Source organism: Cordyceps militaris (genome assembly GCF_000225605.1).
Source record: "Cordyceps militaris CM01 unplaced genomic scaffold CCM_S00001, whole genome shotgun sequence".
Lineage (NCBI taxonomy): Eukaryota > Fungi > Ascomycota > Sordariomycetes > Hypocreales > Cordycipitaceae > Cordyceps > Cordyceps militaris.
Window position 1 is genome coordinate 1888363 of NW_006271969.1, and position 27932 is coordinate 1916294.

Sequence of the window (27932 nt, forward strand, 5' to 3'; positions counted from 1 at the left end):
CGGTTTTATTGGCACTTTGTCCTTTGCGAAAAAAAAAAAACAAAACGCTGATACCTCGATGTCTCACGACGCCCATCTCCACAGCTGGGCGCGATTCAGCGTTTGGGCGATCGAAGGGCAGCAGGCTCTTGTGTGATTGCTTCTGCGAGAGCGGAGTCGGTGGCTGCGTAGGCGGTACACAGCATGGTGCAGGTTGTAAACGAGATGAGAATAACCGATGGGTCAGGAGAGAGATTGTGGCTGTTTGTAGAGGCAACACAAAAAAGAAAGATGGCAGTTGGTGGTGATGATGATGAATGTAACCGTTTGCAGGCAACACGGCAGGCGGCCTTAACGACTTTGCTCGGGCAGGCCGCCCAACGGCGATCCCCACTAAATCTACCCGACGGGCCGTTCATCGCGCTCACACCCTTTCGTTGCCGCAAACGACAAGGGACGACACGAGGGAGAAGAGATTACGAGTGGCTGAGATATGACCGGAAAGAATATACACAAAAAATTTGTGACAAACGAACCAGGACAAAACAAAAATGGGCGCTCGAGACAAAAAAGTAAAACAAGATCAAATCACAAGGGTCCTCGAGGCGGGATCGGCTAACGACATGGCACAGGCGGCCATCCGGCTGGGCGAAAAAGGGTCGGCGCGCCGGTTGAACCAAATCCGGGCTCGGTGTCTTGCCCATTCTTTGCATCCCCAAGGGCTTTCAAACAGCGGGCGTGGCGCTCATCGAACGCTTTGGCATCTGTCGGGCGAAGAAGGAATAGGATAGTCGCAGCCGGTGGAGCGCGTGAGCGCGCGCGCGCCTCACAACAAGAGGGCTGGGGGGGGGGAAACTGCTCTCTCCCGGTGAGCGCCTTGATGATGCTGCTTCTGTCTCGTCCACCCCATACACGTAACGAATAACGTATACGGATAACTGGTATACACACGCCCCCTTCCTTCCCTCATTACACCCGCCGAACGGCGCGGTCTTTTGCGTGGCTTGCGCTTGTGAATAACGGTCGACTTGTCAGGTGACATGGGCACACGAAAAGCCCGGGAGCCCAAAACATGTTCTATTTTCTTGTCACCCAAGTGCAATGCGAGGACACGACCAAGGAGGGGCGTGGGGGGGGGGGGGGGGGGGTAGTGGAATAGTAGTGAGAGAGATTCACTAATTAGTGCAGCAACAAGAGAACAAAAAAAGGACGAAGCCAGAGACATCGGGAGTATACAGCAGGTGTGTCCGTCGGACTTGCCTCATGGTCCGTCCCATCAATCACAGTTACACGAGACGGGCGACAGAGTTCTGGGCGGATCTCTCTCTGCCAGCGGTGAGCCCCGAGCCAGCTGTCCTATTTGCTAAGATGGGCGACGTTTTCGTTGTACAACCCGTTCCGCCCTTTTTTTTTTCTTGCTTGCGTTGTCGGCGCTCACAAGAACGAGTGAACAAGAATTTGAGATCCATCATGCAGGTAGCCTTTTGCTGGGGGTTGTACGCGTTCCACACGGGGGGGCTTTACAAAGGGGGGTGTGTGAGTTGTGTGTAAGTCATCTTGTGACATGGCCGAACCTAGATAGAACAAGACACACACGAGGGTGTCAAAAAGCAAAAGGCACTTCAAACTGTGTGACGGGGGTATTGCGAAAGGGCGGGCTGCGAGGTTTTCGTTGCTTGTGCAAATGTGGACGATGCCGAGGCACCAGAGAAGGCCGGAGAAGGCTTCGTTCACTGGTGCAAATGACATGCATTTCTTTTTTTCTCTCCGAAGACGACGGGCCGTCCGGGGTTGGCGGCCGGCCTAACCCAAAGGTGACCAGGGAAGGGACGCCATCTGCCGTCTACGATAGATTGCAGAGTCGCAAGGGACAAGGAAAAAGAAAGCACAAAAAGAAGGTATAAAAGAAACGTGAGGCGTATTGCAGTACTAGGATTTCTCAAGCGGTATTTCAGCAACTCTCCCACACACACCCCCTCCCTCCCCGATGCCATGCGTGTCCGTCTCCCTACTCGCCTGCGACTGACATAGATTAACTGCATGTGTGCGCTGTCAGATCCATCGACCCGTGCACGCGGGGAGGGGGTGCTGCGGACGAAGAAGAAGAAGAAAAAGAAAAGAAAAGTATGCCTCGTCACCGCGATCGGCGGCATTTGTGGCGCTTTCAAGATGTCACCGCCAAGGGGGGAAGAGAGAGGGGGGGGGGCGAGGAGGAATCATGGCGCGCGCCCCCGATTCGAAAGGAGAAGAAAACCCGGGTGGTTTTTATGGATCGAAATCTCGTTGCCGTGCTTTGTATCCGGACAAGGCCTGGTCCTTGTTTGGTGAGGGATCACGAAAAACTATGAGATGGTTAAACAGTTGCATCAAAGAACAACTTTTCCCGGTACCAGAAAGCGAGACACGCCAAGATGCATCTGCGTCAACGCGAAAAAACGCTCACATTTTTTCTTCATTTCTCAAGTCATAATAAACGCTTCAGGGTCCAAAGTACAACCGTCGGGGCGTGCCCTTTTCCCCCGTTCCCGCCCCCCCTTGAGATCCGAGGCTTCTCTCTCTCTCTTCTCCAACGATGAAGCCAGGCCCACCACCAACAGTCTGTGACACTGCGATGACATGAACCCGGGTAGAGAATGTCATCAATAGCCCCCCTCCGCCTCCTAATCAATAGCGGCCTCGTCATCAAGCTAGCAAATGCCTTGCAGTTAGAGGGGGGGCGCGCCCGCACTGCGCGACACCAAAATGGAGCACCCTTTGTTGGCTTGCACAGGGCGTCAGGCGAAGACGAAGACGAAGAAGAAAAAAAAAATGACCAGTCTTGTTCTCACGCCCGTAAAAGAGGGGGAGGGATCGGGCTTTTTTTTGTTGTGATGGAAGTTCTTGCGGGCGTAAAATGTGATCGTCGGGACTTTGGGCTTGCTGCGTGCCTCGGGGAAGTTCGAGGCCCATGCCCCGGCGGCGGCGGCGGCGGCGCGCCTCGATTTGCGCCGTTGAAAAACAAAGCTGGGTTGACTTTGGAGAGGGGCATGGAAGATCGGACCGGGGTTCAAAAGCTTGCCGGCTGGGGTGTCAATGAGACTATGAAGCAACAACCTTGAACAAGCTCTTGTCCTCTTCTTGTTGGTTTTGGGCCTTTTTATCACAGACCAGGACACAACTCGCCAATCTGCCCATGAACAAGGGTTGTTTGTCTCCGGCGCCATTGTTCCGCGACGGCGATCTGACAAGCAAGAAAAAACCCCACTTCCAAACGACTGGAAATTACATGATTGATACCCCAGCCTCTTGTGTATGTATGTATTACCTCATTGTTCAAGGGGATATGCGACAACGCCGGATCGCGCAATAGTCGATGCACGCGCTATGCCTTTTTCCCCTTCCATTCCCACGAGTCATACGAAAAAAAAAAGGGTTTAATTCCTCTTCTTCTTGGCGTTACCGTTGAATCGGGATTCATGGGCCCGCAGCCGCGGGTCTATTGAGTCTCGGGGCTACTACTAGAGGCGCCCTTTGAAAGAAAGTTTGTCTGCCCGCTTGCTCTCAGTCCCCCCTCCCCCTTTTTTGGCCCTCTTCCGTGGGCGATGCGGACGTAGTGCATAGTTTTCCCCGTTTGGTAATCTACCGCCGCGTACACGGGAAGAAGCATCTCAGACACGGAACAAGTCCCGAGTCTAGGTGGCGGGTGCCCAAAGGATAACGTCGTTGCTCATGCATTCGCAACACTCTTCTTACCCGGGCTGTCTTTGTCTCGGTTTTTTTATTATGTTGTGCGATACGACAAGACCAAGGCCTTCTCCAGTAAATGCAAATGTATGGTTGTGTCGCTAAGTTGATACCGGCTCCAGCAGATGCAAGCGGGTGGTTCTGTCTCAATACGCGATGTCCAGGCTAGGCTGCTTAAGTTCAAAGTAGTGCGTCGAGCGATGGCGATTTAAGATTTTGTCAAGATGTGATTGATTACCTGTCACAAGTGAAGATGGCACATTCCTTGCAGTCACGAGCCAAAAAAATATTATACGAAAAAAGAACGGATCGCAATATCGTTAATACTGTGGCGTACCCCCCCCCCCCAAGCATTCCTGACTTTCAGCTGGTTGGCGCGCCCCCCCGCGATAAGTGCGTCCGGAAGCTGTTCCCCGAAAAAGTCGAGACATTTTCTTTTTGGTCGAACTGGAAAAAGGAACCCAACAGAGACATACATAGAGAGGGGGGGGGTGGGCTGTCCTGCGATGGGTGAGATTTTCGAGAGCCGGGTCTGTGCAAAAAAAAGATAGTTGATCAGCGGCGGGCAAACAAAGGAAACAACGAGTTTGAATAGAAGAAAAAAAAAATGTCGTAATAAGACCGAAGGATGCCGAGATTGAGGCAACATGGGCATTTTTTCATTCAGTGGATAATGTGCCTGGTCAAGTGGCAAAAGAGTTCATTGGCGTTACCGACCGGCCCGTTTTCTGGCAATAAGATCTCTCTCTCTCTCTCTGTCTCTTTCTAGATCTCTCCATGTTTCATCGGCGCTAAAACCACCCAGAACCGCCCGGGACATGAGACAGATTTGCGCACGCGCGCGCACTATGCACCCACCAAAAAAACACGCCCGGAAAAAAAAAAAGGTATATCAATCAATAGGAGCAAAGAGGTTAAGAAGAAAGAATCAAGCATTCGAAAACAAACATCTTGTTTAGCTTCCAGTCGGAACTCACCTCACCCCCCTTCATCTGATATGTGCTTGTTCCATCGGATCGAGCTCGCCCGCATATCACACACATGACATTATGCAGATGGACGGAACAAAGACACCTACAGATTGTCCGTTTCCAGACAATGGGTACATGGATTCCCGGTGCGGCGCGCCCTTGGCTCTCTATCTGCATGGCTCGGGCCAAGGGGCATCTGCGCTTCCTGGTATGTTGTCCTTCGATAATTGCCACCCCCATTCTTCGGCCACCCCGTCATCAAGCGTAGTACCAACATACTCCTGAAGGCTTCCCCAAAGCAGCTTGTTTAATTTTGATAAAATGTTTGTAATTGGTTTTGCGTATTTACTTCCAAGACAACCGTTGCCGTAATCTCTTGCTCCGCCCTCTTCTGTAACCATCAAGTCTATAACTGCATAAAGAAAGGAAAAAAGCTGCATCAAAAGCGCAAAGCTTGGCCATCCCGATGATATTGTGAAGCAAAAACAACGAGGCAAACGAAAAAACAAGACCCCGAAAACTCCCAGTTGTTTCCAACCCAAAAAGACGTTGCCGCCACGAAGCCTTGCAGGGCCTACCCACATGGCGGCCACACACAAAGTAAAACAACGCAAAATTGAACACTCGTGTTCAAAAAAAAAAAAAAGAAAAAGAAAAAGAAAAAAACGGCGTCAGCTCGGGAATCTATCCCGGGCCAATAATCATCCGTAGAAATAAAACCAGAAAAACCAAAACGCCAGTGATGAATGCCCTCCATTTCCCACCTCCCTGTCGCTCTCAAGTCATCCTTGTAGTGGAAACACGCGCGCATCTTGTGCACTGCTCTAGATCATATTCCTTGGCCAAGTCGATATGATTATTGGGGTATTTTAGCTTTTGCGTACGTCACCAGACTGCGAGCAAAGTCGGTCCGTGAGTGACGTGTTGTTTTTTTGGGCCAGGTTCGAGTCTTTTGAGCAAGCCCGTGTCACTCGACGGTCTCGAACCCGCCGCCATGGAGACATGGTCCTATCTGGATCGCATCGCGTTCTCCATTGTTCCCGAAACACGTCGACGGCGTGCAGTAGACCCGTGGGTCAACCGTGGTCCGCCGGGAGTCTCTTTGTCCTCAACCGCCTAATTGCGCTCCTCGGTCTTTGGTCCAAGCGATCGGGCTTCGGTCTGGCGCTTGCGCTCTAGCTTAGCGTAGTGCAGTCCGCAGGCGTTGCACAGAGTGCGGGCACCGTCGGGGCCACGTCGCCATTCGGGTGTGTCGATTCTGTTACAACTGTGGCAACGTCCAGGAGGGGCAGCTCGCTATTGAAAGTTAGTGGCTAGATGCAGACAGGGGGTGTGGCAATGTATGGCTTACACCGCGGCGCTTTTTTACTTCATTGACAGGATAGTGAGGCTTGCCATCATTGTACATGTTTACGTCATGCATCTCTTCGTAGGCGCTCTTGGCCTTGGCCCCCTCACGAGCCCGCTCGGTATGTTGAACAATGTCGCGGACCTGCTCAAGGGAGCGTCGGATATAATCGACGTTGGCGAGCATCTCGTTGACCTCGCGTTCGCTGGGCAAGCGCTCGACCGAGGGCTGGCCGCCTTGCTGCTCCTGAGCTGCCCGACCGTATGCCTCAGCAAAGTTGAAGAGTGTGCGGGAATTGGAGCCAATCTGTGTGGACTTGTCAGCAACTACGCCCTAGGCGAAACGGGCATTGGGAAAACATACGCGGCTAAAGGACTCGTGGTAGGTCCAGTTCTCGTAGTGCCTAGGAGCTGCCTCGTATCTGCTGCGTGCATAGGGAGCAGGCTCGCCGTGTGTTTGGGGACGGGGAGCGTCGTAGTGCTCATGGCGAGGCGAGATGGGGTATCCGGGCAGCGGCATCTGACCGGGCGGCAGGTGGGCGGGCTGGTAGGGGTGCGAGGTGGGCGCAGGCGGCTGAGGGTAGCCTCCCGACACGGAGCGGTGGTCGTGGTGCATAGGGCCGTGGCCGTCTTGCTTGTTGGGGGGTGTCGGCCTGCGATCGGTGACGGGAGGCAGGCCCGGGCGTCCGTTGAACGGCGGTCGCGGGGAGTCGGCAAAGGCGGGAATGGCGTCCTGCCGCGAGGGGAACGAGACGGGGTGCAGCGGCTGAGGCGAGCGCGAGTGCTTGTCTGAGTCGCTGTACTGGCGCGACGGGGGAGCAAAGGGCGACGGCAGGCCGCCGGTGCTGGGCTGGGGCGGCATGCTGCTGTGCGGCGGCGGGTACTGTCCCGGGCGCGTACCCGAGATGACCTCAGAGATAGAGGGCAGCGACTGGCGGGCGGGCGGCTCGGGGACGTTGCTGCTATTGCTATCATCGCCGGTTCGACGGGGCGGCTCTGCCGAGGAAATCATGTTTGGTGTGGGTGAGGGACCAGATGATGACGACGATGATGAGTGTGGCGGGTAAGTCGAGGCGGCAAAGGAGGGCGGTTGATAGTGCGAGCTGGGAGTGAGCACGGAGGCAGCTGCCATGGCCGGCCCGGTGATGTTGCGGTGTGCTTGTTTGTGATTGTTGGTAACCCTTGGTGCCGTTCGCTTCGTTGTCGCCTATTCGTGAATGGAAGGCGCGGCCAAGAAGAAGTAGTGTTGTTGTTGTTTGTTTGTTGTTGAAGGATAAGAAGAAGTCTACGTGTAGTGGGCGAGAAAAGAAAAACGGCGTAGAAAGGGTGCAAGATCCAAGAGTCAAAGGAAAGATGAAATGTTTGGGGCAGGCTTGTTCATATGCAAGACGGACGAGTTAGACGAGGGGGGGGGGAGGGTACAATAAGGATTGCTCTGTGGCGTGCGGGATGATGAAAGGTGTGACTGGTGCGGACCTCTTTTGGTCGATTTTTAATTAATTAATTAAAAAAAAATAGCTTGTCCCATCGCCGCCTGCCTTACCCAGTCCTTCCTTTCCAGAATGCGCGTGGCAATGGAGCACCTCAAGCCGATGGGGGGAAGAGGACCGACCGATGGGGTGTGGGCAGGCCAGCCACCGCATCGGTCGCTTGGAAAAAAAAAAAAGAAATAAGATGCAAGAAAAGAAAGAAAAAAAGTAAAAAAGGGAGGGGGCGTGTGCGCAGCAAGAAATGGAGGGATCTGGCGCGTTTTTAGGCCGTCGATACAATCTGACTTGGCATGGGCAGGGCTCAGATAAAAAAACGAAGGGGGGGGTGTGCTGTGGGGTGTGCTTTGGGCTACTCGGCCAAGTCTTACAAACACGCCTCCTCTCCTTGGTGGGGAGAGGAGGGCGTGAAGAAAAAAAGACAAGCTCGCGATAAATTACTGGCAGCCAAAAAGGAAAAAGACGGGGCACGGTTTAGGATGAATCGCGCGGCAGGCTAATGACTGGTAAACCGGTTCCATTTGGTATCTTGGCTTCGCCCATCGTCGCCCGTTTTTGCCTTGCTGTTTTCTTTTGTAGCCAGCATTGATTGATTGGTACCAGTATGTTGGTGCTTCGTACGGCTTCCCCCCCCATCACCGCCACACTCAACTACCCACGACACGACGACACTTTACCACGTACTGTATGTAGCACCACCCGTTCAGGCAGCTATTACCTGTTAGAGTTGGCCGCGCGCGCGTCATCGTCCATCCTTTGTCTTTCCTTTTCTTTTTTTTTCCTTTTTTTTCCGCGCCGTCTTCTTTCGGCAACCCATCACAAGGCCACCTGCAGCAGACGCGACGCAACACAACCAAGATCTCTCTTTTCGTACCACTTCTGCCAGCAATATCTCGTGCTTCCCCCCCTGCCCCATCTGTGCGCCCATATCTCTTTGTCTTGCCGCATCGCCCGACCACCCTTTCTCTCTCTCTCCAACGTCGACGCTGCATCACTGCCCGTCCGTCGTCGTCGTCTTTTTTCCCCTCTAGGTATTACTCGCTAACTAGAGTGGGTGGTGGTGGGCTGTGAGCCAGCTGAATGAATCGAGGAGGGGCGGCAACGAACCACGGAACCCGGCCGAAAGTCTTTTTTTTTTTTTTTTGTCTGGTACCAGTAAATAGCTTTGCGCGCGCGAGCGCAACCTTTTATCAGCCCATCCAGCCGGTTCAACTAGCCTAACCGATGGTCGGCCTCCCTTTTACGATTCGCGAAAAATCTCCATTTCTAGATTTGCAGATGCCCATCGCCATCTGCTACCCAGCATACCATTTTTCCATCTTTGATCACGGCCTTTCATCACCAATCCGATCCGATCCATCTCTTCTTTTTTTTTAACCTCCAATCCCCCAGAAAATAACCGCCCGCGGACCCCTCCCCCCCCTTTTCTCTAGTGGACAAGTTCCGAAGGCGTGACGATTACCTCGGTTTCTAAAACTGGCCCATCTCCGACGGAAATCTCACGCAGCTCCTCTCTCTTGGGTCCGCTACGTCCCCCCCTTCAGGTACCTGCAACCGTAAAATAGTGAGATCCGATGGACGGAGTCAGGGATGTTTTCCCTCGTGGCGTGGCGTTTTTTGTTTTCCCTGGTGCAAATTTCCATGGTCAGCCCCAGAAAAAAACAGCCACTGGAAGCTGTAGCCGGGACCGCTTGGTGGCATGGCATGACATCCACTTACTTTGTACATAATCGCAAGTGCAGACGAAGACTTTAATAAGGCGCGAAAAGCACGGAATCAAGGTCACGAGAAACGAGGCCACCAGCTGGGGCTTATTGGCGCTCAAGTGACATGAGCATCGACCCACGCCGCGATGGCCCGCTCTAGACGAAGGAAAGCCTTGGAAGCTGCTGACCTGCTGACTGCAACAAAGCAGGCTCCGGCGCATCTCTGATCCTTCATCACCAAGATCCCATCATGACAGCCTTCGCCCGCACAGCCGTCGCCCTTGTCTTGGCTAAAACATCTTTACTCTTCCCCGAGATGAGCGCATCGGTTATGGTCCAGTACGCCCGCATCAACAACGACGAGTCTGTCGAGAAAACGTCGTCTAACAACAAATGCCCAGCCAGTACGAATTAGTTACGGGCGGCCGGGATTACCATTCTTGGAAGCGGCCAAATCATCCAGCGCCAAGTCGTAGTCCAGTGTAGTCCCCAACGTTACTCCTCCCCCCCTCCCCGCGGCTCACCCGGAGCCTACTCCGACTACTTGAGCTGAGAGGATCCTCTTGTTGAATCGAGGCTTGCCTAGATTCCGGTGTATTATCATTTCCGCCTAGTCATATGTTGTCTTTCCTTGGCGAGGGGGGGCATGGTCTTCAGGTTCAGGGGCGGCGCAGCACAACAAACTTTGCCCAATCTGTCCCGTCACCGAACGATGCTTCTCTTCGTCACCTTCTCTTTTCTAATGAGGCGTTGCCCCAAGGCCCTAGATGACCCGATGTCGACGATGCCTTGCGCAACTGCCGCTCGTTCCAGTGTTGCATGCAACATTCGATGGCGTTTTAGCGTGACCAGCCAACCTTTTTTGCAAGGCCGGTCCCGGGCATGGGTATGGCCGCGAATCTTCATGTTCAAGGTCCAGATGGAAAAAAAATTTGGCCCTTTGTTTACAATGCTGTGTCTTGGCTATTTTCGTCGGCCTGTTGTGAGAATGAGTCAGGTTTCGAGTTGACAATCCTCCGCCCTGGTGAGTAAATTAGTATTGAAAACGCCGAGTCAAGTACAATCTCATCGACTGCTTCCAGAAGACCACTCCGTATCCGCCGAGTATCCACGTTCCCAGCCGGGGCCAAGAATGCAGAAATGGACCTGCTGTCTGTCCGTACATGGACTTCTCTTTCGGCCCTTGTCGTGACAAGTTCATCCTGTCATTTTACGGTGTAACACCCCGCCACAGTTAGTGGTACGGAACAAGCCGCCGCTGACTCGCTCGAGTGGCCCATATCGCAAAAGCTGCATCGCGCCAGCCAGCCTATCTTGATCTCCTTTGTCTCTTTTTGCCACTTGATGAGCCGTTTGATGTCCAGCTTTCCACCCACGTAATGCAAATGCAGCCAAGAAATGTCTCCAATAAAATGCCACCTCTTGTTGCTCCGTACTTTCCACTTCCAGCCCAACGCCGTCCCGTTCCTACAGACCGACTTGCGCCCGTTTTTGCCGCGAGACTGCCGACTTTTGTGGCAGAATCAACACCCCCCTTTGCCCGTCGTTTCTTTTCCTTGACCGAGAAGCGCCGCCGTGTCGGCCCCGTGTCGGAGAATACAGACTTTGGCCCAGCCATGTCACGCCCTAGGCCCCTCGCAGAGAGTTTTGGTGTATCCACTGAGCAAGTTGACAAGAAACTATCAAAACTTTTCCATACGAGCAGGGTCCATTCCCTCCATGGTGAAGAACGAGGCGTTGCAAGGTTGGCCCATAAAAACGACCCAAAACTTGGGATGTCGGCGCAGTACCCCATGGAACCAATATACGCCTCATCGTGGACTCTTCCTGGAACGGGGCTGTTCAGCTGGGGCTACGATAACGCGTGTGTGGGCTGGCTACCTTTCTCTCGTCAGAGACCCAAGCCATCGTTTTATTTCTCTTCCGTAACTTCTTCTTTTGGTCAAGGCTGGCTGGCGGGGTGTTCGAGGGTCGCGCCTCGAAAATGGGCGTTCCCCGCTCTCCATCCGTGATTTTAAATTGAACTCTTCGTCTTTTTGTGACAATGTGTAACTACCAGTAAGAATATCGAAGCCGGTTGTTTTCCGTTTTAGGAAGCTCACCAGCTGCAGGTAGGTATGTAGGTAAGGGGGGGAGACTAAAAAGGTCACCTGTCGACTTGCTTCGCGAGTCACCCAATCGCAAAAACGTTTCGCGTGGTTGGTTGGCAAAGGATACTCATGCGCCGGCTTTGCTTCGTGGACGCCCGTTTCCTGCTCCTTCATTCTGGTTTTAGATTGGGTCGCCGCCGCCGCCGGAGCGATGCATGTTGGATGGCGCCATCCTGATTTGGGAGGAGGGCTGCGGGCACAGCCAGCTTTGTTAGCCTCGCCTCAGCTGTGTTGCATGGTGGTAGTGAATAGTGAATGTGTGTGTTTGAGGGGGGAGGGGTGTCGTGCGGCAGGCAGAGCAACATGGTGCGGCTATCCGTCACAATGTCACTACTTTCAAAAGCAAAAAAAAAATACACACAAAAAATACACGCATCGGCAGCGGGAATCTCTGTTGGTACCATTCGTTCCCCCGTCCCCGCCAAAGGATTCGGCCGCTACTGGGACATAGTTAATAAAGCAGGCCAAGGCACCACCACACCAACACGTTCGGTGGTGGTGGTGGTGGCCTGACAAAAGGTCCGCTTCAGGCGCGTTGGATCGGCCAACGGCTTGCTGCAGCTGCAGGGGATGGATCCGTAAACGAGGCTCTTATTTTTGCCCTCGTCAAGATACGGTCTGAGATGATCAAGAAGCGAGGCATTTCCCCCAAGGTTCAAGTGGCAAGGGGGTAGGGAACGAGGCTGGGTAGCTCTTTTCGCGAAACGCACCATGATTCAAGCGCCTCGTTTGGCAAGAAAAACGCCACTGGTCCGATGACCTTGTCGCATGAAAAATAAACACCTCAGCTTGGCAAAACTAGACAGCGCTACGACATTGGCCGTACACAAGAGGTTGGTTTCTGGATCTGAGACCAAAGGTTTCTCCCACCCCCTGCCTCACACCTCGGAACATACGGAATGCACGGGGCGGGTTTGCCTTTTTGCGGCGTTCGAGGTTGTCACGAGGCCGGCACGGAATCAAGATCCATCGGATGTCTTCTTCCTGTAGTCATTGAGCCGTGCCCGTGACTCTCGCCTCTCGGGAAACAGACAAGGTCACTCCATTGGTCGTGGCCTGACAAATACGTACTCCGTAGAAAGCCATCGGCCGAGAAGCGGGGTGATGCGGGTGGGAAAAAAGAAAAGGAAGAAACAGCCTGCGCATATAGATTATGCGGCGGCGACTTGCGGGCGTCAAGTCCGTCCAAACCCGCAGTTGCATCGCAAAACAGCAGCGGAGCGAAGAGATCATGCGTAAGAGAAACAATCTCCGTGTCGGATCCTTCTTTCTTTTTTTTGGGCAGCCTCCTCGGTAAGAAACTGTCGTGTTTCGCGGCGCACGGCGGTCTCCCCCCTTCTCCGGCCCATGTTGGTTGCGACAAATTTATGGAAAAATGCGGCCATGGTAGGTTTTGCGGGGAAAACAGCTCGCGAAGCGCCAGTGACGAGCGAGCACCCACCAAACCATTATGACAGAAACGAGTGGCCACCACCCGCTCGCGTTGCGACACCATCAGCCTCGAACCCAACTCCACGCGAACCTTTCCTAAGCGGGGATTCTACTCTTGTCGTTGCAGCAAGATTGAATGAGGCTGTCGCCGACAGTAGCGTTATGACAAATCTGTAGGGTATGAAGGGCGCGTTAGACGAGCCTCGCAGTTGCTTCGTCTTGGCTGCGCCGTCCGGTCCAGAATGCGACGACGCGACTTCCGCCTTTTTCACGATCTTTATTTCCCTCATTTTCATCGTGTGGGAGTGAATGGAGGGCGGCGAACTCCAACAGCGCGTGCAAAGAAAAGAACACAACAAAGAAAGCAAACATATACCCAAACTTTCCAATAGGGCGACATATCTCGCATGATTCTCTCCATCACTGGTCGGCCGGTCAGCTTCGTCCTCCGCGTTTTCTGGTCAAAAGTCGGAAGAAGCGGCCAGCGGCGGCCCGGACTGACACGGCCTTGTCGTCCATTGGATCTCTCACAGATCAGATGCATGCATCGCTTTCGTGCGCGCACCCCACACACACACACGCCAATACCACGTACGCCCCCCGTCATAAATTAAATCGGGATTTTTGTCCATCTTGCCACGATAGGCAGTTGGAGGAGAATTGAAGGGGAACCATGTTTGTCCTGATGCAGTCCGATGCGACGCCGCCCGCCGCCGTCGTTGGTGTTCATTTGGCGGGTGAGCCCCTTTGGTCCAATGAATCTGGTTGTCTCTTCGTTCTCTGTTCTCTCTGTCGCACAAGATAGGACTTGTTGGTGGCGCATCGAGTACACATCCCCGCTTCTGGAAATTACTCATTGAAAGAGCAACAGGAACGCTTCCACCGGAACGTGTAACAAGGAAACCATGGCTTGCCTGTTCTTTGCCGTATCGGCAGACCGAGTAGGATGAACCACCTGGCCATGACGAAATCGAAATCGACAGCACAGCCATCGAAAATCCAACCAACGTGCGTCTTCGTTTTAGCTTCGAGTACGAGCTTGTTATAGGGGCTCGATTTTTCCCCTTCTTCATTCGCCCTTTTTTCGTTCTGCAGAAATCATTTACCTGTTTTGTCGTTTTGTCTCATCACATTACCATGGGAAAATGGATCCATTTGTTGGCACCGCTAGTTCATGTTCCTTTGATGCGTGGGAGCCACTCACACACACACTGGAGAGGTACGAGCACGCCCCCTCCAACTTCCTTCTTTTTTTTTAATTGATTATTCTTCCCAGGTTTTGGATCGCGATTCCGATCCCCTGCGTCCGTGATTGATGACCGGCCGTTGGAGCGGGCGCAGACTAGTTATTTGTCGCAGGCCAGAGACGGTGCAATCTAACCGCAACGAACCAACCAAGGTCTTTTGTGAATCGAGGTCTCACCTCCTCAGATCCTTGTACTGAGTAATCTGTAGTTTCCAGCGAGTGCGGTCTGCTCACATGCATGCTGTATCCTGCAGGCGTTTCGCAGGGGCCACGTAAATAGCAACACCGTGTGCGACATAGACAGCATGGGACTCATTTGAAAGATAGATGCACATTTGCCAACGAGGAACCCTCCCTTGTGACTCCAACACGGTCCAATAAAAAAAGGTGGCTGCCTGGTCGGGTTTGGAGTTGGCCTCATCGTCCACACCATTTCTGACAGCGTTACATCGCACTTTTTGGCAACGCAGATGGAGGAGGGCGGGTCAGCTCGTTTCTACTAGCCTGGTTCCCGCTCCTTCAGCTTCTCGACGCCTTCCTGAGCGATTTGCGCGGGCGGCTGCTGCGTTGTCCCCGAGGTCTGTCCGCTAGCTGGACCGGTTTGCGTGTGCGTCCCGCCAATGGCCGATTAGCTCAGATGTGCTCCCCTCTGGTGCGGCGTAGCACCAACCAGTGACCACCACCGGCGAGATGACGACGTTAGCCCCTCCGCTATTGATTTGTTTGGCTGTCGTCTACCTACTGTGTGGTAACAGTAGCATTGCGATGTACATATGTGTAACGATGCTAGGATTGCTTCAGGGAGCGGTGAGATGAATCCTCCGCGCCGCAGCAAATCTCCCTCCGCAGCAAGGCTGGAGGTGGTGTCACAGGCACGCGGTCGGGCAGGGTAACACGACGGCGGCCTACTGGGGCATCTGGTCCAACACATCAGGCAGCCGATGGGTGGGTGTGACTGCAGGAACCTGTAATGCACAATATCGGAGAGGCAGGCCAGCCCTTGCCTACGAGCTAGTCCCGAAATCGACCCTGCTCCGTGGCATCTGTGTAAGCTGGCGAGAATTTGATTAACCTCTTGCCAAATTTGCGAGGAGCACTCTCGTTCTGCTGGTGTGGTGTTACGCGCAGCAGTGGACAGAGGCACGCTCTGCCGTGATTCCTAGGTCGCTTAGTGATGGTATCGTATTGTAGAAGCACCGAGCACTGCCGGAGACTAGCGGCAATCACTGAGAAAAGACAAGGGTAAAGGGTGTGTGTACTGGCCTTGCTGTGCAGATTAGGCCTCGATGCCGATCGCCACTGGTCGTGGTTCGACAAAAGCGTTTGCCACGATGGGCGTCAGGGCTGTGCTGATGTTGCTGTTTTGGGGGTGGGCTGCCCGTTTTCAAAACCCGAGCTGCCCTTCGGCAATTGGTGCCATGATCCGTGATAGCGGGCGGGCAGGTCCATTTCAACAGGCCTTTTGGCCCGAGCGGCAGATGATCGGTGGAGTGCCAAAACAGTTTTGAATCTTGCGTGTCTCGCGGCCGGTGGCTCCGAGGTGGCAGGCGGTCAACCATGGACCAAGCGGAACAAAGGGACGCGCCCGCAAACCTTGTATTGAGAGTGTGGCAAACCTTGTATTGTCTGATCAGGGGCGCGTGCTCGGACGGCTCGATTCTCCAGTCGGTTTGTAGCGGCAGCGATGAATTATCGGGGAAAGCGCTGGGCCTCCGGTAACTAGACTTGTCTTTCTCCTGGACGCTATTTGCAGAAACTCAGATTGGTAGGGATGTGCGCGCGTCGATACAAGACTAAAACGAGGACCCATGACTCGCATGGGTTGACTTTCATCGATGCTCGGGATACTCGGTGGTTTGGTGGTGATGGGGGTCCAGCGTTGCTGCGGCAGGGCAAGCAAAGAGCCCCAGGGGAATACCCGATATCCGTGGTAGGCCGATGATAGGAGGGAAAACCGGGAGTAATCTCTGACCTCGTGCAGAAGGGCTGCAGGAAATCAGGACATGCGGCCGGCCAAAGACGGCAACCTGGAGCGCGCACGGTGCGGGTGGAGCAGAGAGGTCATCGTGACATGGATGGTGCCTGCAACGGGCATCGGCCTTGTTCGCGCCCCTCAGCCGAACATGAAAAAAAAAAAAGGACGAGAGAAGGCGAGGAAGCGATTGGCAAGGGCGGGCGTGCATCATCTCGCCGCAAAAATCGATGAGACAGGAACAAAAGAGGATCGTCGTCCCAAGTCGAGAAAGGACGGCACTTTCCGAGGAGCAAGGGCATCAGACTAGACTTGCGACACACAAACCATGACCACACCCCCACGGCAGATTTTGGTACGGAGTAGTTAGGTAATACTTGGTAGCCATTGAGTATCCAGCAGAAGAAGGAAGGTATGTTGTGACTTGTTCGTTTCGTGGGTTGAAAGGGGGTCCGAGCCTGTTTGCTTACAGGCTGAAGAAAGGATCGGAGCCGTGGCGCGCGCGGGCAGGCGAGGAGCTGAACGGCCGAGAAAGAAAGGAACAAAGACGGAAGGCGGAGATATCAGATTGGGTCACACGTGGCAGCAGCCCTTCCAGAACGATGGCCGAAGCGAGATTAGTGATGAATGCTTGTTGATGCTGATGTTGATGAGGCGAAGAATCGACCGGGCAGTGCAGTGGAACCTTTACAGTGGACTACAGTGGGCTACAGGGAAAACAGGGCACTGGCAGTCCATCTTGGCCCCCTAAAACTCCCCGTATCCCCTCACCCCTTGATATTGGGAGAGGACAAGTGCAAAGGTGTGATATGGTGGAATACATATCATGCATCTTCAACACACTCGATCTGTCCGTGGCTGCCACGACCAAACAAGGGAGGGCAGAGCCGCAGGTAGCTTCACTCTAAAAAGGAATGCTGGATAGGACCAAGGTGTTCGTCAGCGCCTCAAACGCCTTGAAAAGCAAAAAAGCAAAAAAGCAAAAAAATCACTGCGGGACCGCCCATTAGCGTCGCCAAGCGGGACAGGCGATCCCACCAGCCATCGTTTTTTTGTGATGCGACGGCGCGCGCCAGATACAGGTCACCAGATTGGCTAGCCGGGGGGGAGGGGCTTTGCCTAGCGAGTTTTACAGAAAAGGGTAAACTCCACGAGCACAAATGTCCTGCAGCTATCGTATCGTGTGCTGTTTTTACTAGGTTTCTGTTCGTCTCAACCTTATGCAGATCTCGAGGGACGTGTTCAAGCGTACCAGTAGCATGTCCCGCTCAGGGCTCTCCGCATAACGTCGCTTGAACTAGCAAACTAGGCAAGTATCATGGCCTTGACACGGATGAGTCGATCGTCGTTGGTCGTCGTCAGCACGACCAAGAGGGAAAGCAAGAAAAACTTTCATCCCAAACCCCAACTGCCGTTCTTCAACACACGCTACTCACTCCCTCGTCTTTCTCTCGTTGTCGTTCTTGATTCGGCAGGTCAAGACGACGCTTGCCATCTCGGACCACACCCTCCCTGACTATCGGGATTGTGGGGGCAATGGGCTTTTTCTTAATTCCACGCTAAAAACTGTTGTCTACCTACCAGTCGGCTTTTCTCTCCTTTTTCATTGGTCAATTTTGCTTTCTATAGAGATCAGGGCTCTCTTTCGCTGGGAACCGAATCGGTCTGTTTCGCGATGGGGCGGGGGCCAAGTCTCAAAACTATCCAGCATCTACCTTGTGCCACTAAAAAGAACCTAGCGAGAAGCTTTCTTCTGAAAAACTGAAAAAAAGAAACCTCTCCAGTCTTCGCCTTTGGGCTGACATGAGCGCGCTGAGAGGGAGCCACCCGTTCTGGGCAGGTGGCAACCCCAAACAGAGGAGAGGGTTCATCCTCAGGATGGTGGATAAGAAAAAGAGCGGTGGCGGTATAACGATCAAGTGGTATATGTGGTATTACTTACGGATGAAATCACGGCGGCACATGAATTTGGTACTAGTTTTGTGTCTATTTGATGGGGGCTGTGCTCGTTGGCCGGCCTTGGCTCTTGGACCTTGTAGCCGCTCATCATTCCCTCTATTTTGCCTTTTCTCCGGATTCCACCAGCCCTGGACACGCAGAGAGAGAGAGGGCGTACAAATCGCCCGTATCCGCGCCGGCGGATAGATTGTGATGGGCCCCAAACGCCAACGATACACGGACTGGTCAACCCTCACGCCACCACGCACACCATGCCAAGACCCTCTCTCCCCAAACCCGTCGGCTGCTTGCACTCCTTCGGCTATCGTCCGTTGGTGAGTTTTCACTCCTCGGCACAAGGCATTTGTCCACCAAGCAAATGTCATGACAGGTAAGCATGAATATCCATGCTGGGGAAAAATGGGCTTTGTTGCCTCAGATCGACACGGAAGGTGTGCGAGTCCAAACCCCGGCATTTGGATCGGCGATGTTGGCCACGCCCTTCTTTTACGCCTTTGGCATCTTGGCATCTTGGTTTAAGCTTTTTTTTTTGGTCAGCTTCCTCCTTTATGCTAGCAACCCCCTTGCCAGCTCACCGGGTTTTATGCAGACTGTTTGGTTCTGATGCTGGGCTGGTTTCACGCCGGCGCAACCGCATTGTTTCCAAGCATTCATGGCCTGTTTTGGGGGAATGAGCCATAATCGGACTCGGTGGCTTCGCCGTTCGCACATGGCCGAGTACCTGGTAACGTGCACGGTGTGTGTCCAAGACATGGAAAATCCAGCCACCCCCACACGATGCGTTATAAACTCTCTTTTTTTAGCCTTCGGCAGATCGAGAACACACAGCAAAACAGGCCATTGTTCTCGACAGAACTTTGTCCAAGCTGGGGCACGGCCGTTGTAGATTCGCCCATCTCATAAAACCCTAATTAAACACTGGGGGGGATTTGTCTCCCGGTCTCCGCTGCTGGGACGACCCGACGATGGCTGTTTGTGTGTGCCGAGCATGGTCTGCCAGAAATCCTTCGGTATCCTTTACGACGATGGATTGTTCCATATGTGAGACACACCATTCCGAGCATTTGCCGCACCAAGGGAAAAGAAAGGGCCCCAGACTACTGTACATGGGAGAAACAAAAACGGCCAAGCAGAATTCTTCAGCTATTCATTGGTCCATATGGGTTGACGGTGGGGGATATATGGCTCGTGACGAGGGTGTGCTTTCCACCTTCAAGCATGTCGACATCGGGGGCGCAGTTCAGAGTTCAGTCAATGCAGACGGAAAGCAAGGCGCCACGGTTCCGAGAGCCTTACGAAGAAATCGGCAGCACCAAAAACCTCTGGCGGCGCGTGGCCCTGTCCCGATTGATAAGTGTGATGACTCTTTCTCTTCCCGCCAATAGAGCCGTCAGGGGTGGTCACAAGCCCACGCTCATGGATTATGCCGTGGGCAACTACCAGAGGCCGCCTGTTGCCGTGTCGTGATGCACATAAGCGAATGCTGGGACGGCACTCGATGAGGGGAAACCAATGGCTTGTTCATCAATGACTTATCACATGGGAGGGCGCGTTGGCCGTACGAAGTACGCAGCAATGTATGAAAACCCCGGCTCGCATTGCAGCATTGGAGCATCGGCTCATCTGACGAGGATCCTTTGTCCTTTAGTAATTTAATTTGTCTTGTTCCTGAATCGCACAAGAGACACTATACGTCGTCTCGATGATTGCCAAGATGTCTTCGTTTTGCCAGTCTACACCCATCAACAACAAGTCTGACTATCATTTCACCGTCTGTGCCAGGATATAATTTTCATTTGTGGTCTGATGCTTATTATACGCCTATTTTTAGTTTTCCATTCCAATTTCTTCCTCGGCCTGCGTGCAGCCTTGGCAGAGAGCCTATTTGTCTATTTCGGGCATGTACCTCTGTGCTCATTTTACTAATGCAGACAGAGCAGGCAGATGTGGCATACAAGGCTCACGAGGTACAGCTAACCTTCTTCTTCTTTCTCTTTCGTCTGCACATGTGCATGGGGGGGCGTGTACGTGTAGAATCAATACTCATGTATACTCATGTATACTCATGTAGGAGAATTATGACTCCTTCCTACGTATCCTGACAGCCTGCATGAGGAGGGAAGGGGGGCCGCGGCCTTGTCGTGAAATGACGGCGGTGAGAAACCAGACGCGGCTTCTGGTTGGCTGCCCCCTTGTTCGTTCATTTTCGCATGTGCATTATTCAACGTCTAGATCATCAGCGTAGCATGCGGGATCGGCCACATTACGTAGGGAGGGCTTGGCTCGCTTTGTCGTTCTGCATCGCCCGCTGGTCCGACATTATCTTGATGCACAAGCATGGACTAACACACACCACTTGGTTGACCTGCAAGCCTGCCGTCGAGAAATTGCTTGGCAGGGTCCGGAGGGAGGAGGGAGCCCGCGCGTGACGGGCTCCAGAGTTTTTGGTTTCTGCTGACGCCGCTCAACCTAGATACATCATGTGTTGTATTGCTTCGACATGTTCTTATTGCCAGTCTGTGCCGTTTTCTGTAGCTCTGTTTCGGCCTCGCACACCCTACCTAACGCTGGCTTTTTGGGCCGGTGCATTTCAACCCGGGTGCATATGTGCTGGTTGTATTATGGCATGGCTCCGTAGTATATTGCGACGTCCCATCGGCATGGCCGCCCTGGTCTTCTGGAAGCTTTATTCTTTCTTTTGCAACAACGGGGCTCGTTTGCACACCTTGTCATTTCGGCCGGGGACCCCTCGGCGACCTCGTGGCTCTGCTGATTTCATCGAAACCGGCCAGGACCAACCGATGCCTTTGAGCTTGGGCTTTTGTTTGCCGGTCAGATGAAGGAGAGCAGATGCGCGCGGGCTGTGGGAGAGGGGCGGACGGCCTCGTGGTTTCTTTCTGGAGCTTGGCGACGCGAGCCAAACGCAGGATGGGTGCTGACTGGGCGCCGCGGCCGGTGCTCGGGGCGGGGACTCTGTTCTGCGATGGAGATCAGGCCCGCGCGAGAGGCTTTTTGATCAAAATGAGGTCGGTCAAGAGGTGACTATTGTATTAATAAGAGGCGAATAATTGGGCTGGGTTCCAATCTGCAAGAACGGGCCAACAAGGGAGCAAGGGGGGGGCGTGTGCTGAAGAAGCGGCCCAGCCTCAAGCCACGCCAGCCAGCCACACAGCTTTGATCCATCCGAGGCTCGTGAGAGGGCAGCTGAGAGGACCCGTCACTTGTCAACTTGGTTCCCTAGTACCAGTATTTGTCTTGTATCCGTATTGTTCGGCAGTTTGGCAACGGCAGATGGACAACGATCTTGTACGACCGGCGCCAACGCATACTGGTACGGTTCTTTGTTTTCTTCCCGTCCAGGCGACGTTTCTTCCTGTTTGCCACACCAAGTAACTACGGAGTACATGTGCGGTTTTCTTGGAGTGGGGCAGCATCGATCGCCTGATCGCGATGATGCCAGATCTCTGTCCTGATTTGACAGCGCCTACAGACAATATTGCAGGCCGTGTAGCCAATACATGATCGCCATGCCGTCAAGACGACAAATGCAATCACAAATGCAAGTAGGCCCTCTTTCTAGACGCCCTTGACAGAACTGCGAGGCCAAGGGGGCCGCATGACAGGAGGAAAGAGGAAGCTCAGCGCCAACAGCCAGCTGGGTCAGCTTGCAACCAGCACCGTCCAACCACCATGATGCGCCTCTCTGCAGTTTCGGCCCTTGTCTTGCTTCAACCTCTGCATGCACATGGCCACCCATGGACTGCGAGCGAATCGTGTCTTGTTTCAACCACGGCTGCTGATAGGGCCCTCCTCGATACGCCTGGCGGAGTCGTGTTTGCTCCGGAGCGTGGCGCAATCCAATCCTCTCCCGTGAGTGGTGAGCCTGATACGCAGCCCGTCCGTCTCTGTAACTAATTGGCAACTAGGCACGCCTCGTTGATTTGAATTGGGGACAAAGACTCAGTATGACGCACGTTGGAGCGATGATGCGATTCCGGGGCTCGCTGCAACAGCTCCGTTTGCCTCATGTACCATGACCAGCCACCTCACCGCGGATTGTCCGCTGTTGCTCGTCGCCTGTCACCCGTCGGCCAACTCGGAGGACCAAGACATGCATCCTAACACCCACCAGCGCCCCAAGCATCACCAGATCCGGACCACATTGGCACATAGAGCCTCAGCCGACAGTTGCATACCGGCATGACCCTCCTGACCTCGTAACCGCCTTTCACCATCCCGCATCGCATCGCATCCCTTCTTGCGGCCGACGCGAAACCGCGCCCAACCTCTGTGTCTCGCCCGCTTTACTAGATATCTCGCCTTTTCTCTCAAGAGACTTACGATCGACCCAGGTCGGCCTCCATGTCATCATTACAGGGAGTAACGCGACGGACATATCCGCCCATGACTACACACGCCCCCGGCCATCGCCTACAAGCTTTCAAACTGCCTGCCACAGATCGTGCATGTCCCCGTTCCCCTTCCGCTAAGGTTTTCCACCGCAGGAAATAAGCTCTCGGTTTAGCCAGGCCACGTAAGAACAGGAACTCGATGCAACCTCGCAAAACCTCGCCATGTCTCGGTAGGGCCAGACGGAATAAATGAATGGCCCGAATACGAAGCATTGAAACGGAAAAAAAAAAAACTCTTTCCATCATTCTGAGGCCAGTGGTGACCAGGCCTGCTTGTCTCTGTCGGAAAGGACAGCTCAGAGGTTCCGATGCTTCCAACAGTGGCACGCCCCTCTTTCCGAGGTCATAGGGATACTGGTAACCTACTATTGCGAACATCAACTGGCTGCGGACCCGGGCCCTCAGAAGAGTCAACACCGACTCTTTCATCACTGTCTGTGGAGTCCGTGGCAGCTGTTAGGCTTTCTCGTTGGCAAACTGGCTTGTCGCACCGGTGACCTGTCCCCATACGCTGGTTCCGTTTCATCACCAGTACCAACCCCCAGACCGGGTACTGAACCCAGGCCCGCCCTCACAACGGCCCTAGGGCGGCTCTCGTGGCGGTGGCGTTGGCTACCGCGCTCTTGGCACGGTGCTCCAGGCGACCGAGCCACCGACTGTCGGTCCTGTCGGTCCTCATCACTGTTGTCAAACTCTCTTGGCGGTGGTGATGGCGCCCACCTTCCTTCCCCATCCCCAGCCCACTGTCAGCGCCTACAATTACGAGGTGCAGTCAGGTAGTTATATTCGCATTCCCACTTGTGGTTGCGTGGCTGCTCATTTGCCAAACTAGAAGTCAGTGCGCCGCCCAATTACTACTCTCAGCGACAACCGGGCGCGCGGCATCCTCCCCAAAAGGTCTTCCACCCGACAAGTTGGCACGCCCCCGCAGAAAACTGCTAGACATGAAAGGGAAAAGGGACAATACGGCCTTTGTCAAACATGCTACCATCATTCTGCAGCCTTTTGTCACCGTCGTGTCGTGCCCGTAACATCCGGCCAAGTCGGCCTGCGGCAAACAAGATCCGTGCCTCCTTCGGGTTTCTGTGATGTGTGTCCTTGGGATCGTAAGGATCTTGGATCGGTGGTCGCCACCGGGGCCAGTTCGCACGCCGCCATATCGCCGATTATGCCAGCCCCAGCTGAGCACAGTCACGACTCACCGACCGCTTGAGACGCCTGACTGTGGTGTGGCGTACCACCCCGGGTCCTCCGCGGCCAACTAGTTGGTGATAATACACATCTCTGCTCTTATATCGAAGAGCAATTACCCGACAAACAAACGGCGACTCTGGTCGCGAAGTAGCCCGACCTTTAGGGTAGCGGAAATCCTCGCTACCAACAACTATTCCTTGCATTCGTTTGAAGAAGATTTCTACCATGGCAAAGTGCGCTGCTTTGTCGCATTGCAAAATGTGCCAGGTACAAATCCGTAGACGCATGTCACAGACCTCGAACCGAGCTGCAGGCAGACTCATCCAACTCCAGTACCAACCTCGAGCGCAGTAATTCATGCAATAAGCTGAATAAACTTTGGTCATTTCGCGACACGGGCCCGAATCGAAAGTTTCTCCGAATTACAGATTACGCGGATAGGATTTGGGTTGCGGACCACTAAGCGGCAGATGAAGGTGCTGCTTGCTGGATGACAGCGCCACAAAGCATGTTGCTTGTCACGATTGAACGAGGGAAATATGGCTGTGTTGCAGATTCGCGGCGGTCTGCACCGTGCTCACGAGATCTTTCCACCAAACCTTTTGGGTGCCGCGTCGACTCCGAATGGGCGCAACGGCAGCTGCGACGAATTACCAAGCACCACTGGACCCTTTTTGGGGGCGCTAGATCGACCGCGACACGAGGTACGTCAGATCTGGCAGTGCCGTCCACCTGGTAGGTTAATTATTACTCGTCAGGGTTAGCCTCGGTCTTTTCCCGACGTTACATTGTCCCTCGTCCCGCACTAGCCACCAGATTGCCTTCAGCGTAGCGTCTGTGCGATTACCAGGGACAGAAAGAAAAATTCACTGGAGCGGAGTGCTCAGCGCCGATGCGCAGATCGATTACATGCCGATGATGGCATGGGGGTTTCTAGCCATAGGGGCTGGAACAGCTGTGCGAGCCACGACAGTCTCCGATGCGGACAGCTTGCTGTACCAAGCAGCTGAGTTTGATTCTTCTAGTGTTGCATTTGTCCTTCTCTATGTCCTTGCTCCGCCGAGACGGAGCTCCGAGGGCTGAATGGCGCGCAAAGAGAGACGCGAGTCGGCAGTTGGCATAGAACTCAGTCGCTCTCTGGAGAGCTGCCAATTTCGTCGTAGTCCACCAACGAAACAAACTGCGGCATTTCTCGCCGCCCCCCATGCATGACAGGGAATGGATCAATCTTGGCGGCCGTCATAACTATGTACAGGTAGATCGCAGTCACGACTAACACCCCACCACTCTGCTGTACCAGTATGTCGCGCGCGCACACGTCGAGCAATTCGATGCTTTCTTTGGCAATCTCAAATCGCGCCGCTACGCTGGTACTAAAACACTTGTTTGCAAAGCGCCCGCCAGCTTATAGGATGTTGACCCGTTGCTTGATGACATTGATTGTCAGCGCACACCACCTCATCTCACTGCGCTCTCGCGTAAAGAAACTCACACGCCCCTATCGCCGACGCAGGGCGCACGGGTTGTGTACCCGGTCTACCCAACACCAATCCACTGCAGCACAGCATGGGGGGTCAGAGCTGGGAACATCTTGTGCTAGATGAGGCTGCCGAAGGATTGGGGCTCCTGACCATCTAGTCAGCCAAGGCCGAAGACGCCCGGCGTTTTTTTTTATTACTCGTTCGTTCGTCAGCCTGGTTCGTTCGTTTATTGCAAACGTCAGTCAGCCCGTTAGTGTACCGGTAGATTTCCCCTACTAATGCTAGGGCGTGCATGTAGTGCAACCTTCACCGATGAGAAAGCAGCCTAGACTACCTATGTACCAGGAACCTCTTAAAAGCCCGATGCGACTGTATACGCCAAGACTTGCCTGCCGGCTGGCCAAGCAGCCCTGGAGCTTTTACCGCTACTGTACGAGTTGAGCCATGCCCACCGATGTCATGGGGGGGGTTTGGTGAGGAATTCTTGGAGTGACGAGTTTAATTTGATTGCTAGCACGATGGAATCCTATCCTGGTTGTGGAATTGTTGACTCAGTGCAGAGGCAAGCTCTTTGTACGCAGCTGGCATACTAAATGAAAAGCAGTGGCTGACAAAAACTGCCGCTGGTGATAACAGTTCCGAGACGCGAGGTGGCCTTGATTGATAAGTTTACCCAGCCTGTAGGGTAAGCTGCTGCCGAGAACCAACATGTATCATCAAGAGGATAATGACATGCAGCCTTGCGTGACTGAAGAGAGTGGTTGCCCCTTATACCGACTCACCTCGACAACCAGACGGCAAGGTAGAGCATGTCACCGAGGCTCAGGAGAATTATTTCGGCACTTCCCCAACATGGCTACGGGCCAACATGACAGTTCCGCGGTGGGGGTGCCACGCCAGCGCCGCAAGCGAGAGAAAAGTGTCACGCGGGCAAAAAGAATAGGCGTGTATCTATTTGGGTTGTCAACTGGACCGAAGCGAGGGTAACGAGGAGCTGAAACGGGCTGAATGCGCGGGCAAAGGCTAATTTGCAGCCCGACAATGCACGCGCGCGCATGATTTCTCACTTGTCTGCTCCCTTGAACAAAACTGTATGAGAAAAAGGGTATATTAAGTCAAAGACAAGTTGGCTGACTGCAGGAGTGAACTTTGAGATTGCATTGCCCGCCGGGGGGGCCCTACACCCGATGCTTGATCGTTGACCCGCGTGGTTGACAACTTGGACGGAGCAAAGAGAGAGAGTAGCCGGAACAGATGGTGATTGGATGACAGGGGGAAGGGAGCGATGCAATCGAGATTACGCACATGGACTAATCTTGATGCCGTTTTCCAGGTTCCATGGCCCGATGCCGATGCTGCCGCCCGGCTGGTGTGCAGTTTTTTATTACGTCATGATATATATATATATATATATTTATATATATATACAGCGCGTATCGGAAAGAGAAGGTGAAAATCACCGTATCGGACATCTTTGTGATGCGCATAGAGGCGGCGAGGCATTTCAGCTGTTGTGCCCCCCCTCCCCGTCTTGTTCATGACTTGTATCGGCTGTAACGGCACGACGTTGGCAGACAAGGGGGGCGACGGTAACGATGCGCATATCCTTTGCACAATTTCGCGAAAAACGAGGCATGTCTCAGCCAACCGTCACCCGCTCGTCGTCGAGCGGCCGAGACACGCCTGCAGATCTGGCACGCAGGTTGGCAGCAACATTCGCCTGTCCTTCATTCAGCGCCTTATTTCTTTTGAACCAGAAAAAGCAACGAGGGGCAGAAACGACAGATGACATGGCGCGATATCTCCGCCTCACCCCCCCCTCTCCATCTATTCAGTGGTATGTTGAGCCTACTTGTCTCGCCGCGCCTGAGACTGTTTTTCATTTCCAGACGAAAAGCTATTTAAACTACAGACTAGATTGGCGTCGCTTCCGCCGAGCTCGCATGTGCCGAGACAGACAAGACACGCTCATACGGATACACAGCGTTGCGATTCTGGCTGCTGGCGAAACGAGATTGAACAGCAAGTGCCGGGCTTGCACGTGTGTCAGTACTGGTTAGGATCCGAGAGTCTTGTCGTTGCTAAAAAAAGGAAACGAGACACGCCACGCTCAGCTGTGATCAATGAGCTCATCTTGTTTGACAAAAGCAATGGAAGGCAGCGTTGATTTCGGACCGCATCGTTAGTTATCCGAGCCGCTTCCTGCCGGCAGAGCTTGATCGATCGCCAACGACAAATCTTGCTCAGCTTGGGCGGCCCCGGACTGCTGCTGAAAATAGGAAATGTTGATCTCAAGAACCTGTCGTTCTCTTTGGCCGACATTCCAGAATGTGCCGATCCCGCGGGAAGCGCGGCAGGCGGTTGTGCACAGAACACTTCCTGTTGCACCTTCGCTACCCCATGCGCTGCTTACACCCTCCCCCAGCCATTTGAAGTCATTCGCCTGAGAGTATACGGCGGCAACGGACAAGCGATCGGACGGGTGAGGATGGGTCTCTCGGAATCGTGGCAACAAAAATCCCATCGCGGCAGCCCATCTTGGCCCTGGATCTGCGGGCCCGGTCGCGTGCTCTTGTTCCGAGACTTGCGTCTGGCAGGCTTGGCAACGTACTACGGAATATTCCTTGTGGTTGTGCCTGTCGGCTGCCTAGATGCAATGTGATCGGGACTTGCCTCTGATTGTGACGGAGAGTCCTTGATACAACCTTGTAGGTTGTCAGCGTATGAGACCGAATCTAGATGAGCAGCGCGGCGATGCAGATCGTAGCCAGTACGGATGGGAAGCCGCAAATGATGCGCCGCATCCCCCCCTTCTCATCCGCTGAGTGCTCTCTTCTGGCAGGCCCTGCATGGCTATGTACGAATATAGTACAC

At 53.8% G+C, this 27932-nt stretch overlaps 13 protein-coding genes across 13 annotated transcripts; 7 read left to right on the forward strand and 6 right to left on the reverse strand.

The window, feature by feature from the left end:
* Positions 1 to 1265: 1265 nt before the first annotated feature.
* Positions 1266 to 3182, reverse strand: CCM_00558 (uncharacterized protein; the record flags this gene model as incomplete). Its single annotated transcript, XM_006665718.1, has 5 exons — positions 1266 to 1497; positions 1574 to 1712; positions 1953 to 2015; positions 2490 to 2577; positions 2808 to 3182. 5 exons carry the CDS (start codon positions 3180 to 3182, stop codon positions 1266 to 1268), a joined length of 897 nt encoding a protein of 298 aa, XP_006665781.1.
* Positions 3183 to 3739: 557 nt separating this feature from the next.
* On the reverse strand, positions 3740 to 4481 carry CCM_00559 (uncharacterized protein; the record flags this gene model as incomplete). Its single annotated transcript, XM_006665719.1, has 2 exons — positions 3740 to 3872; positions 4420 to 4481. 2 exons carry the CDS (start codon positions 4479 to 4481, stop codon positions 3740 to 3742), a joined length of 195 nt encoding a protein of 64 aa, XP_006665782.1.
* A 1308-nt stretch (positions 4482 to 5789) lies between these two features.
* CCM_00560 (sexual development transcription factor NsdD) lies at positions 5790 to 7152 on the reverse strand (the record flags this gene model as incomplete). The annotated part of the gene is made up of 3 exons (XM_006665720.1): positions 5790 to 5969; positions 6025 to 6327; positions 6385 to 7152. The coding sequence occupies 3 exons, from the start codon at positions 7150 to 7152 to the stop codon at positions 5790 to 5792; spliced, it is 1251 nt and encodes a 416-aa protein (XP_006665783.1).
* Positions 7153 to 9463: 2311 nt separating this feature from the next.
* Positions 9464 to 10593, forward strand: CCM_00561 (uncharacterized protein; the record flags this gene model as incomplete). The annotated part of the gene is made up of 4 exons (XM_006665721.1): positions 9464 to 9617; positions 10211 to 10237; positions 10334 to 10372; positions 10448 to 10593. The coding sequence occupies 4 exons, from the start codon at positions 9464 to 9466 to the stop codon at positions 10591 to 10593; spliced, it is 366 nt and encodes a 121-aa protein (XP_006665784.1).
* A 32-nt stretch (positions 10594 to 10625) lies between these two features.
* CCM_00562 (uncharacterized protein) lies at positions 10626 to 11225 on the forward strand (the record flags this gene model as incomplete). Its single annotated transcript, XM_006665722.1, has 1 exon — positions 10626 to 11225. The coding sequence occupies one exon, from the start codon at positions 10626 to 10628 to the stop codon at positions 11223 to 11225; it is 600 nt and encodes a 199-aa protein (XP_006665785.1).
* Positions 11226 to 12811: 1586 nt separating this feature from the next.
* CCM_00563 (uncharacterized protein) lies at positions 12812 to 13090 on the reverse strand (the record flags this gene model as incomplete). The annotated part of the gene is made up of 1 exon (XM_006665723.1): positions 12812 to 13090. One exon carries the CDS (start codon positions 13088 to 13090, stop codon positions 12812 to 12814), a length of 279 nt encoding a protein of 92 aa, XP_006665786.1.
* An 841-nt stretch (positions 13091 to 13931) lies between these two features.
* On the forward strand, positions 13932 to 14174 carry CCM_00564 (uncharacterized protein; the record flags this gene model as incomplete). The annotated part of the gene is made up of 2 exons (XM_006665724.1): positions 13932 to 14013; positions 14071 to 14174. 2 exons carry the CDS (start codon positions 13932 to 13934, stop codon positions 14172 to 14174), a joined length of 186 nt encoding a protein of 61 aa, XP_006665787.1.
* A 5015-nt stretch (positions 14175 to 19189) lies between these two features.
* Positions 19190 to 19438, forward strand: CCM_00565 (uncharacterized protein; the record flags this gene model as incomplete). The annotated part of the gene is made up of 1 exon (XM_006665725.1): positions 19190 to 19438. One exon carries the CDS (start codon positions 19190 to 19192, stop codon positions 19436 to 19438), a length of 249 nt encoding a protein of 82 aa, XP_006665788.1.
* A 1365-nt stretch (positions 19439 to 20803) lies between these two features.
* Positions 20804 to 21500, reverse strand: CCM_00566 (uncharacterized protein; the record flags this gene model as incomplete). Its single annotated transcript, XM_006665726.1, has 4 exons — positions 20804 to 21013; positions 21075 to 21143; positions 21216 to 21364; positions 21464 to 21500. 4 exons carry the CDS (start codon positions 21498 to 21500, stop codon positions 20804 to 20806), a joined length of 465 nt encoding a protein of 154 aa, XP_006665789.1.
* A 504-nt stretch (positions 21501 to 22004) lies between these two features.
* Positions 22005 to 23648, forward strand: CCM_00567 (uncharacterized protein; the record flags this gene model as incomplete). The annotated part of the gene is made up of 5 exons (XM_006665727.1): positions 22005 to 22169; positions 22636 to 22914; positions 22970 to 23159; positions 23223 to 23489; positions 23527 to 23648. 5 exons carry the CDS (start codon positions 22005 to 22007, stop codon positions 23646 to 23648), a joined length of 1023 nt encoding a protein of 340 aa, XP_006665790.1.
* Positions 23649 to 24116: 468 nt separating this feature from the next.
* On the forward strand, positions 24117 to 24660 carry CCM_00568 (uncharacterized protein; the record flags this gene model as incomplete). The annotated part of the gene is made up of 3 exons (XM_006665728.1): positions 24117 to 24281; positions 24317 to 24336; positions 24387 to 24660. The coding sequence occupies 3 exons, from the start codon at positions 24117 to 24119 to the stop codon at positions 24658 to 24660; spliced, it is 459 nt and encodes a 152-aa protein (XP_006665791.1).
* Positions 24661 to 26653: 1993 nt separating this feature from the next.
* On the forward strand, positions 26654 to 27118 carry CCM_00569 (uncharacterized protein; the record flags this gene model as incomplete). The annotated part of the gene is made up of 1 exon (XM_006665729.1): positions 26654 to 27118. The coding sequence occupies one exon, from the start codon at positions 26654 to 26656 to the stop codon at positions 27116 to 27118; it is 465 nt and encodes a 154-aa protein (XP_006665792.1).
* A 122-nt stretch (positions 27119 to 27240) lies between these two features.
* On the reverse strand, positions 27241 to 27909 carry CCM_00570 (uncharacterized protein; the record flags this gene model as incomplete). Its single annotated transcript, XM_006665730.1, has 2 exons — positions 27241 to 27701; positions 27789 to 27909. 2 exons carry the CDS (start codon positions 27907 to 27909, stop codon positions 27241 to 27243), a joined length of 582 nt encoding a protein of 193 aa, XP_006665793.1.
* Positions 27910 to 27932: the final 23 nt, after the last annotated feature.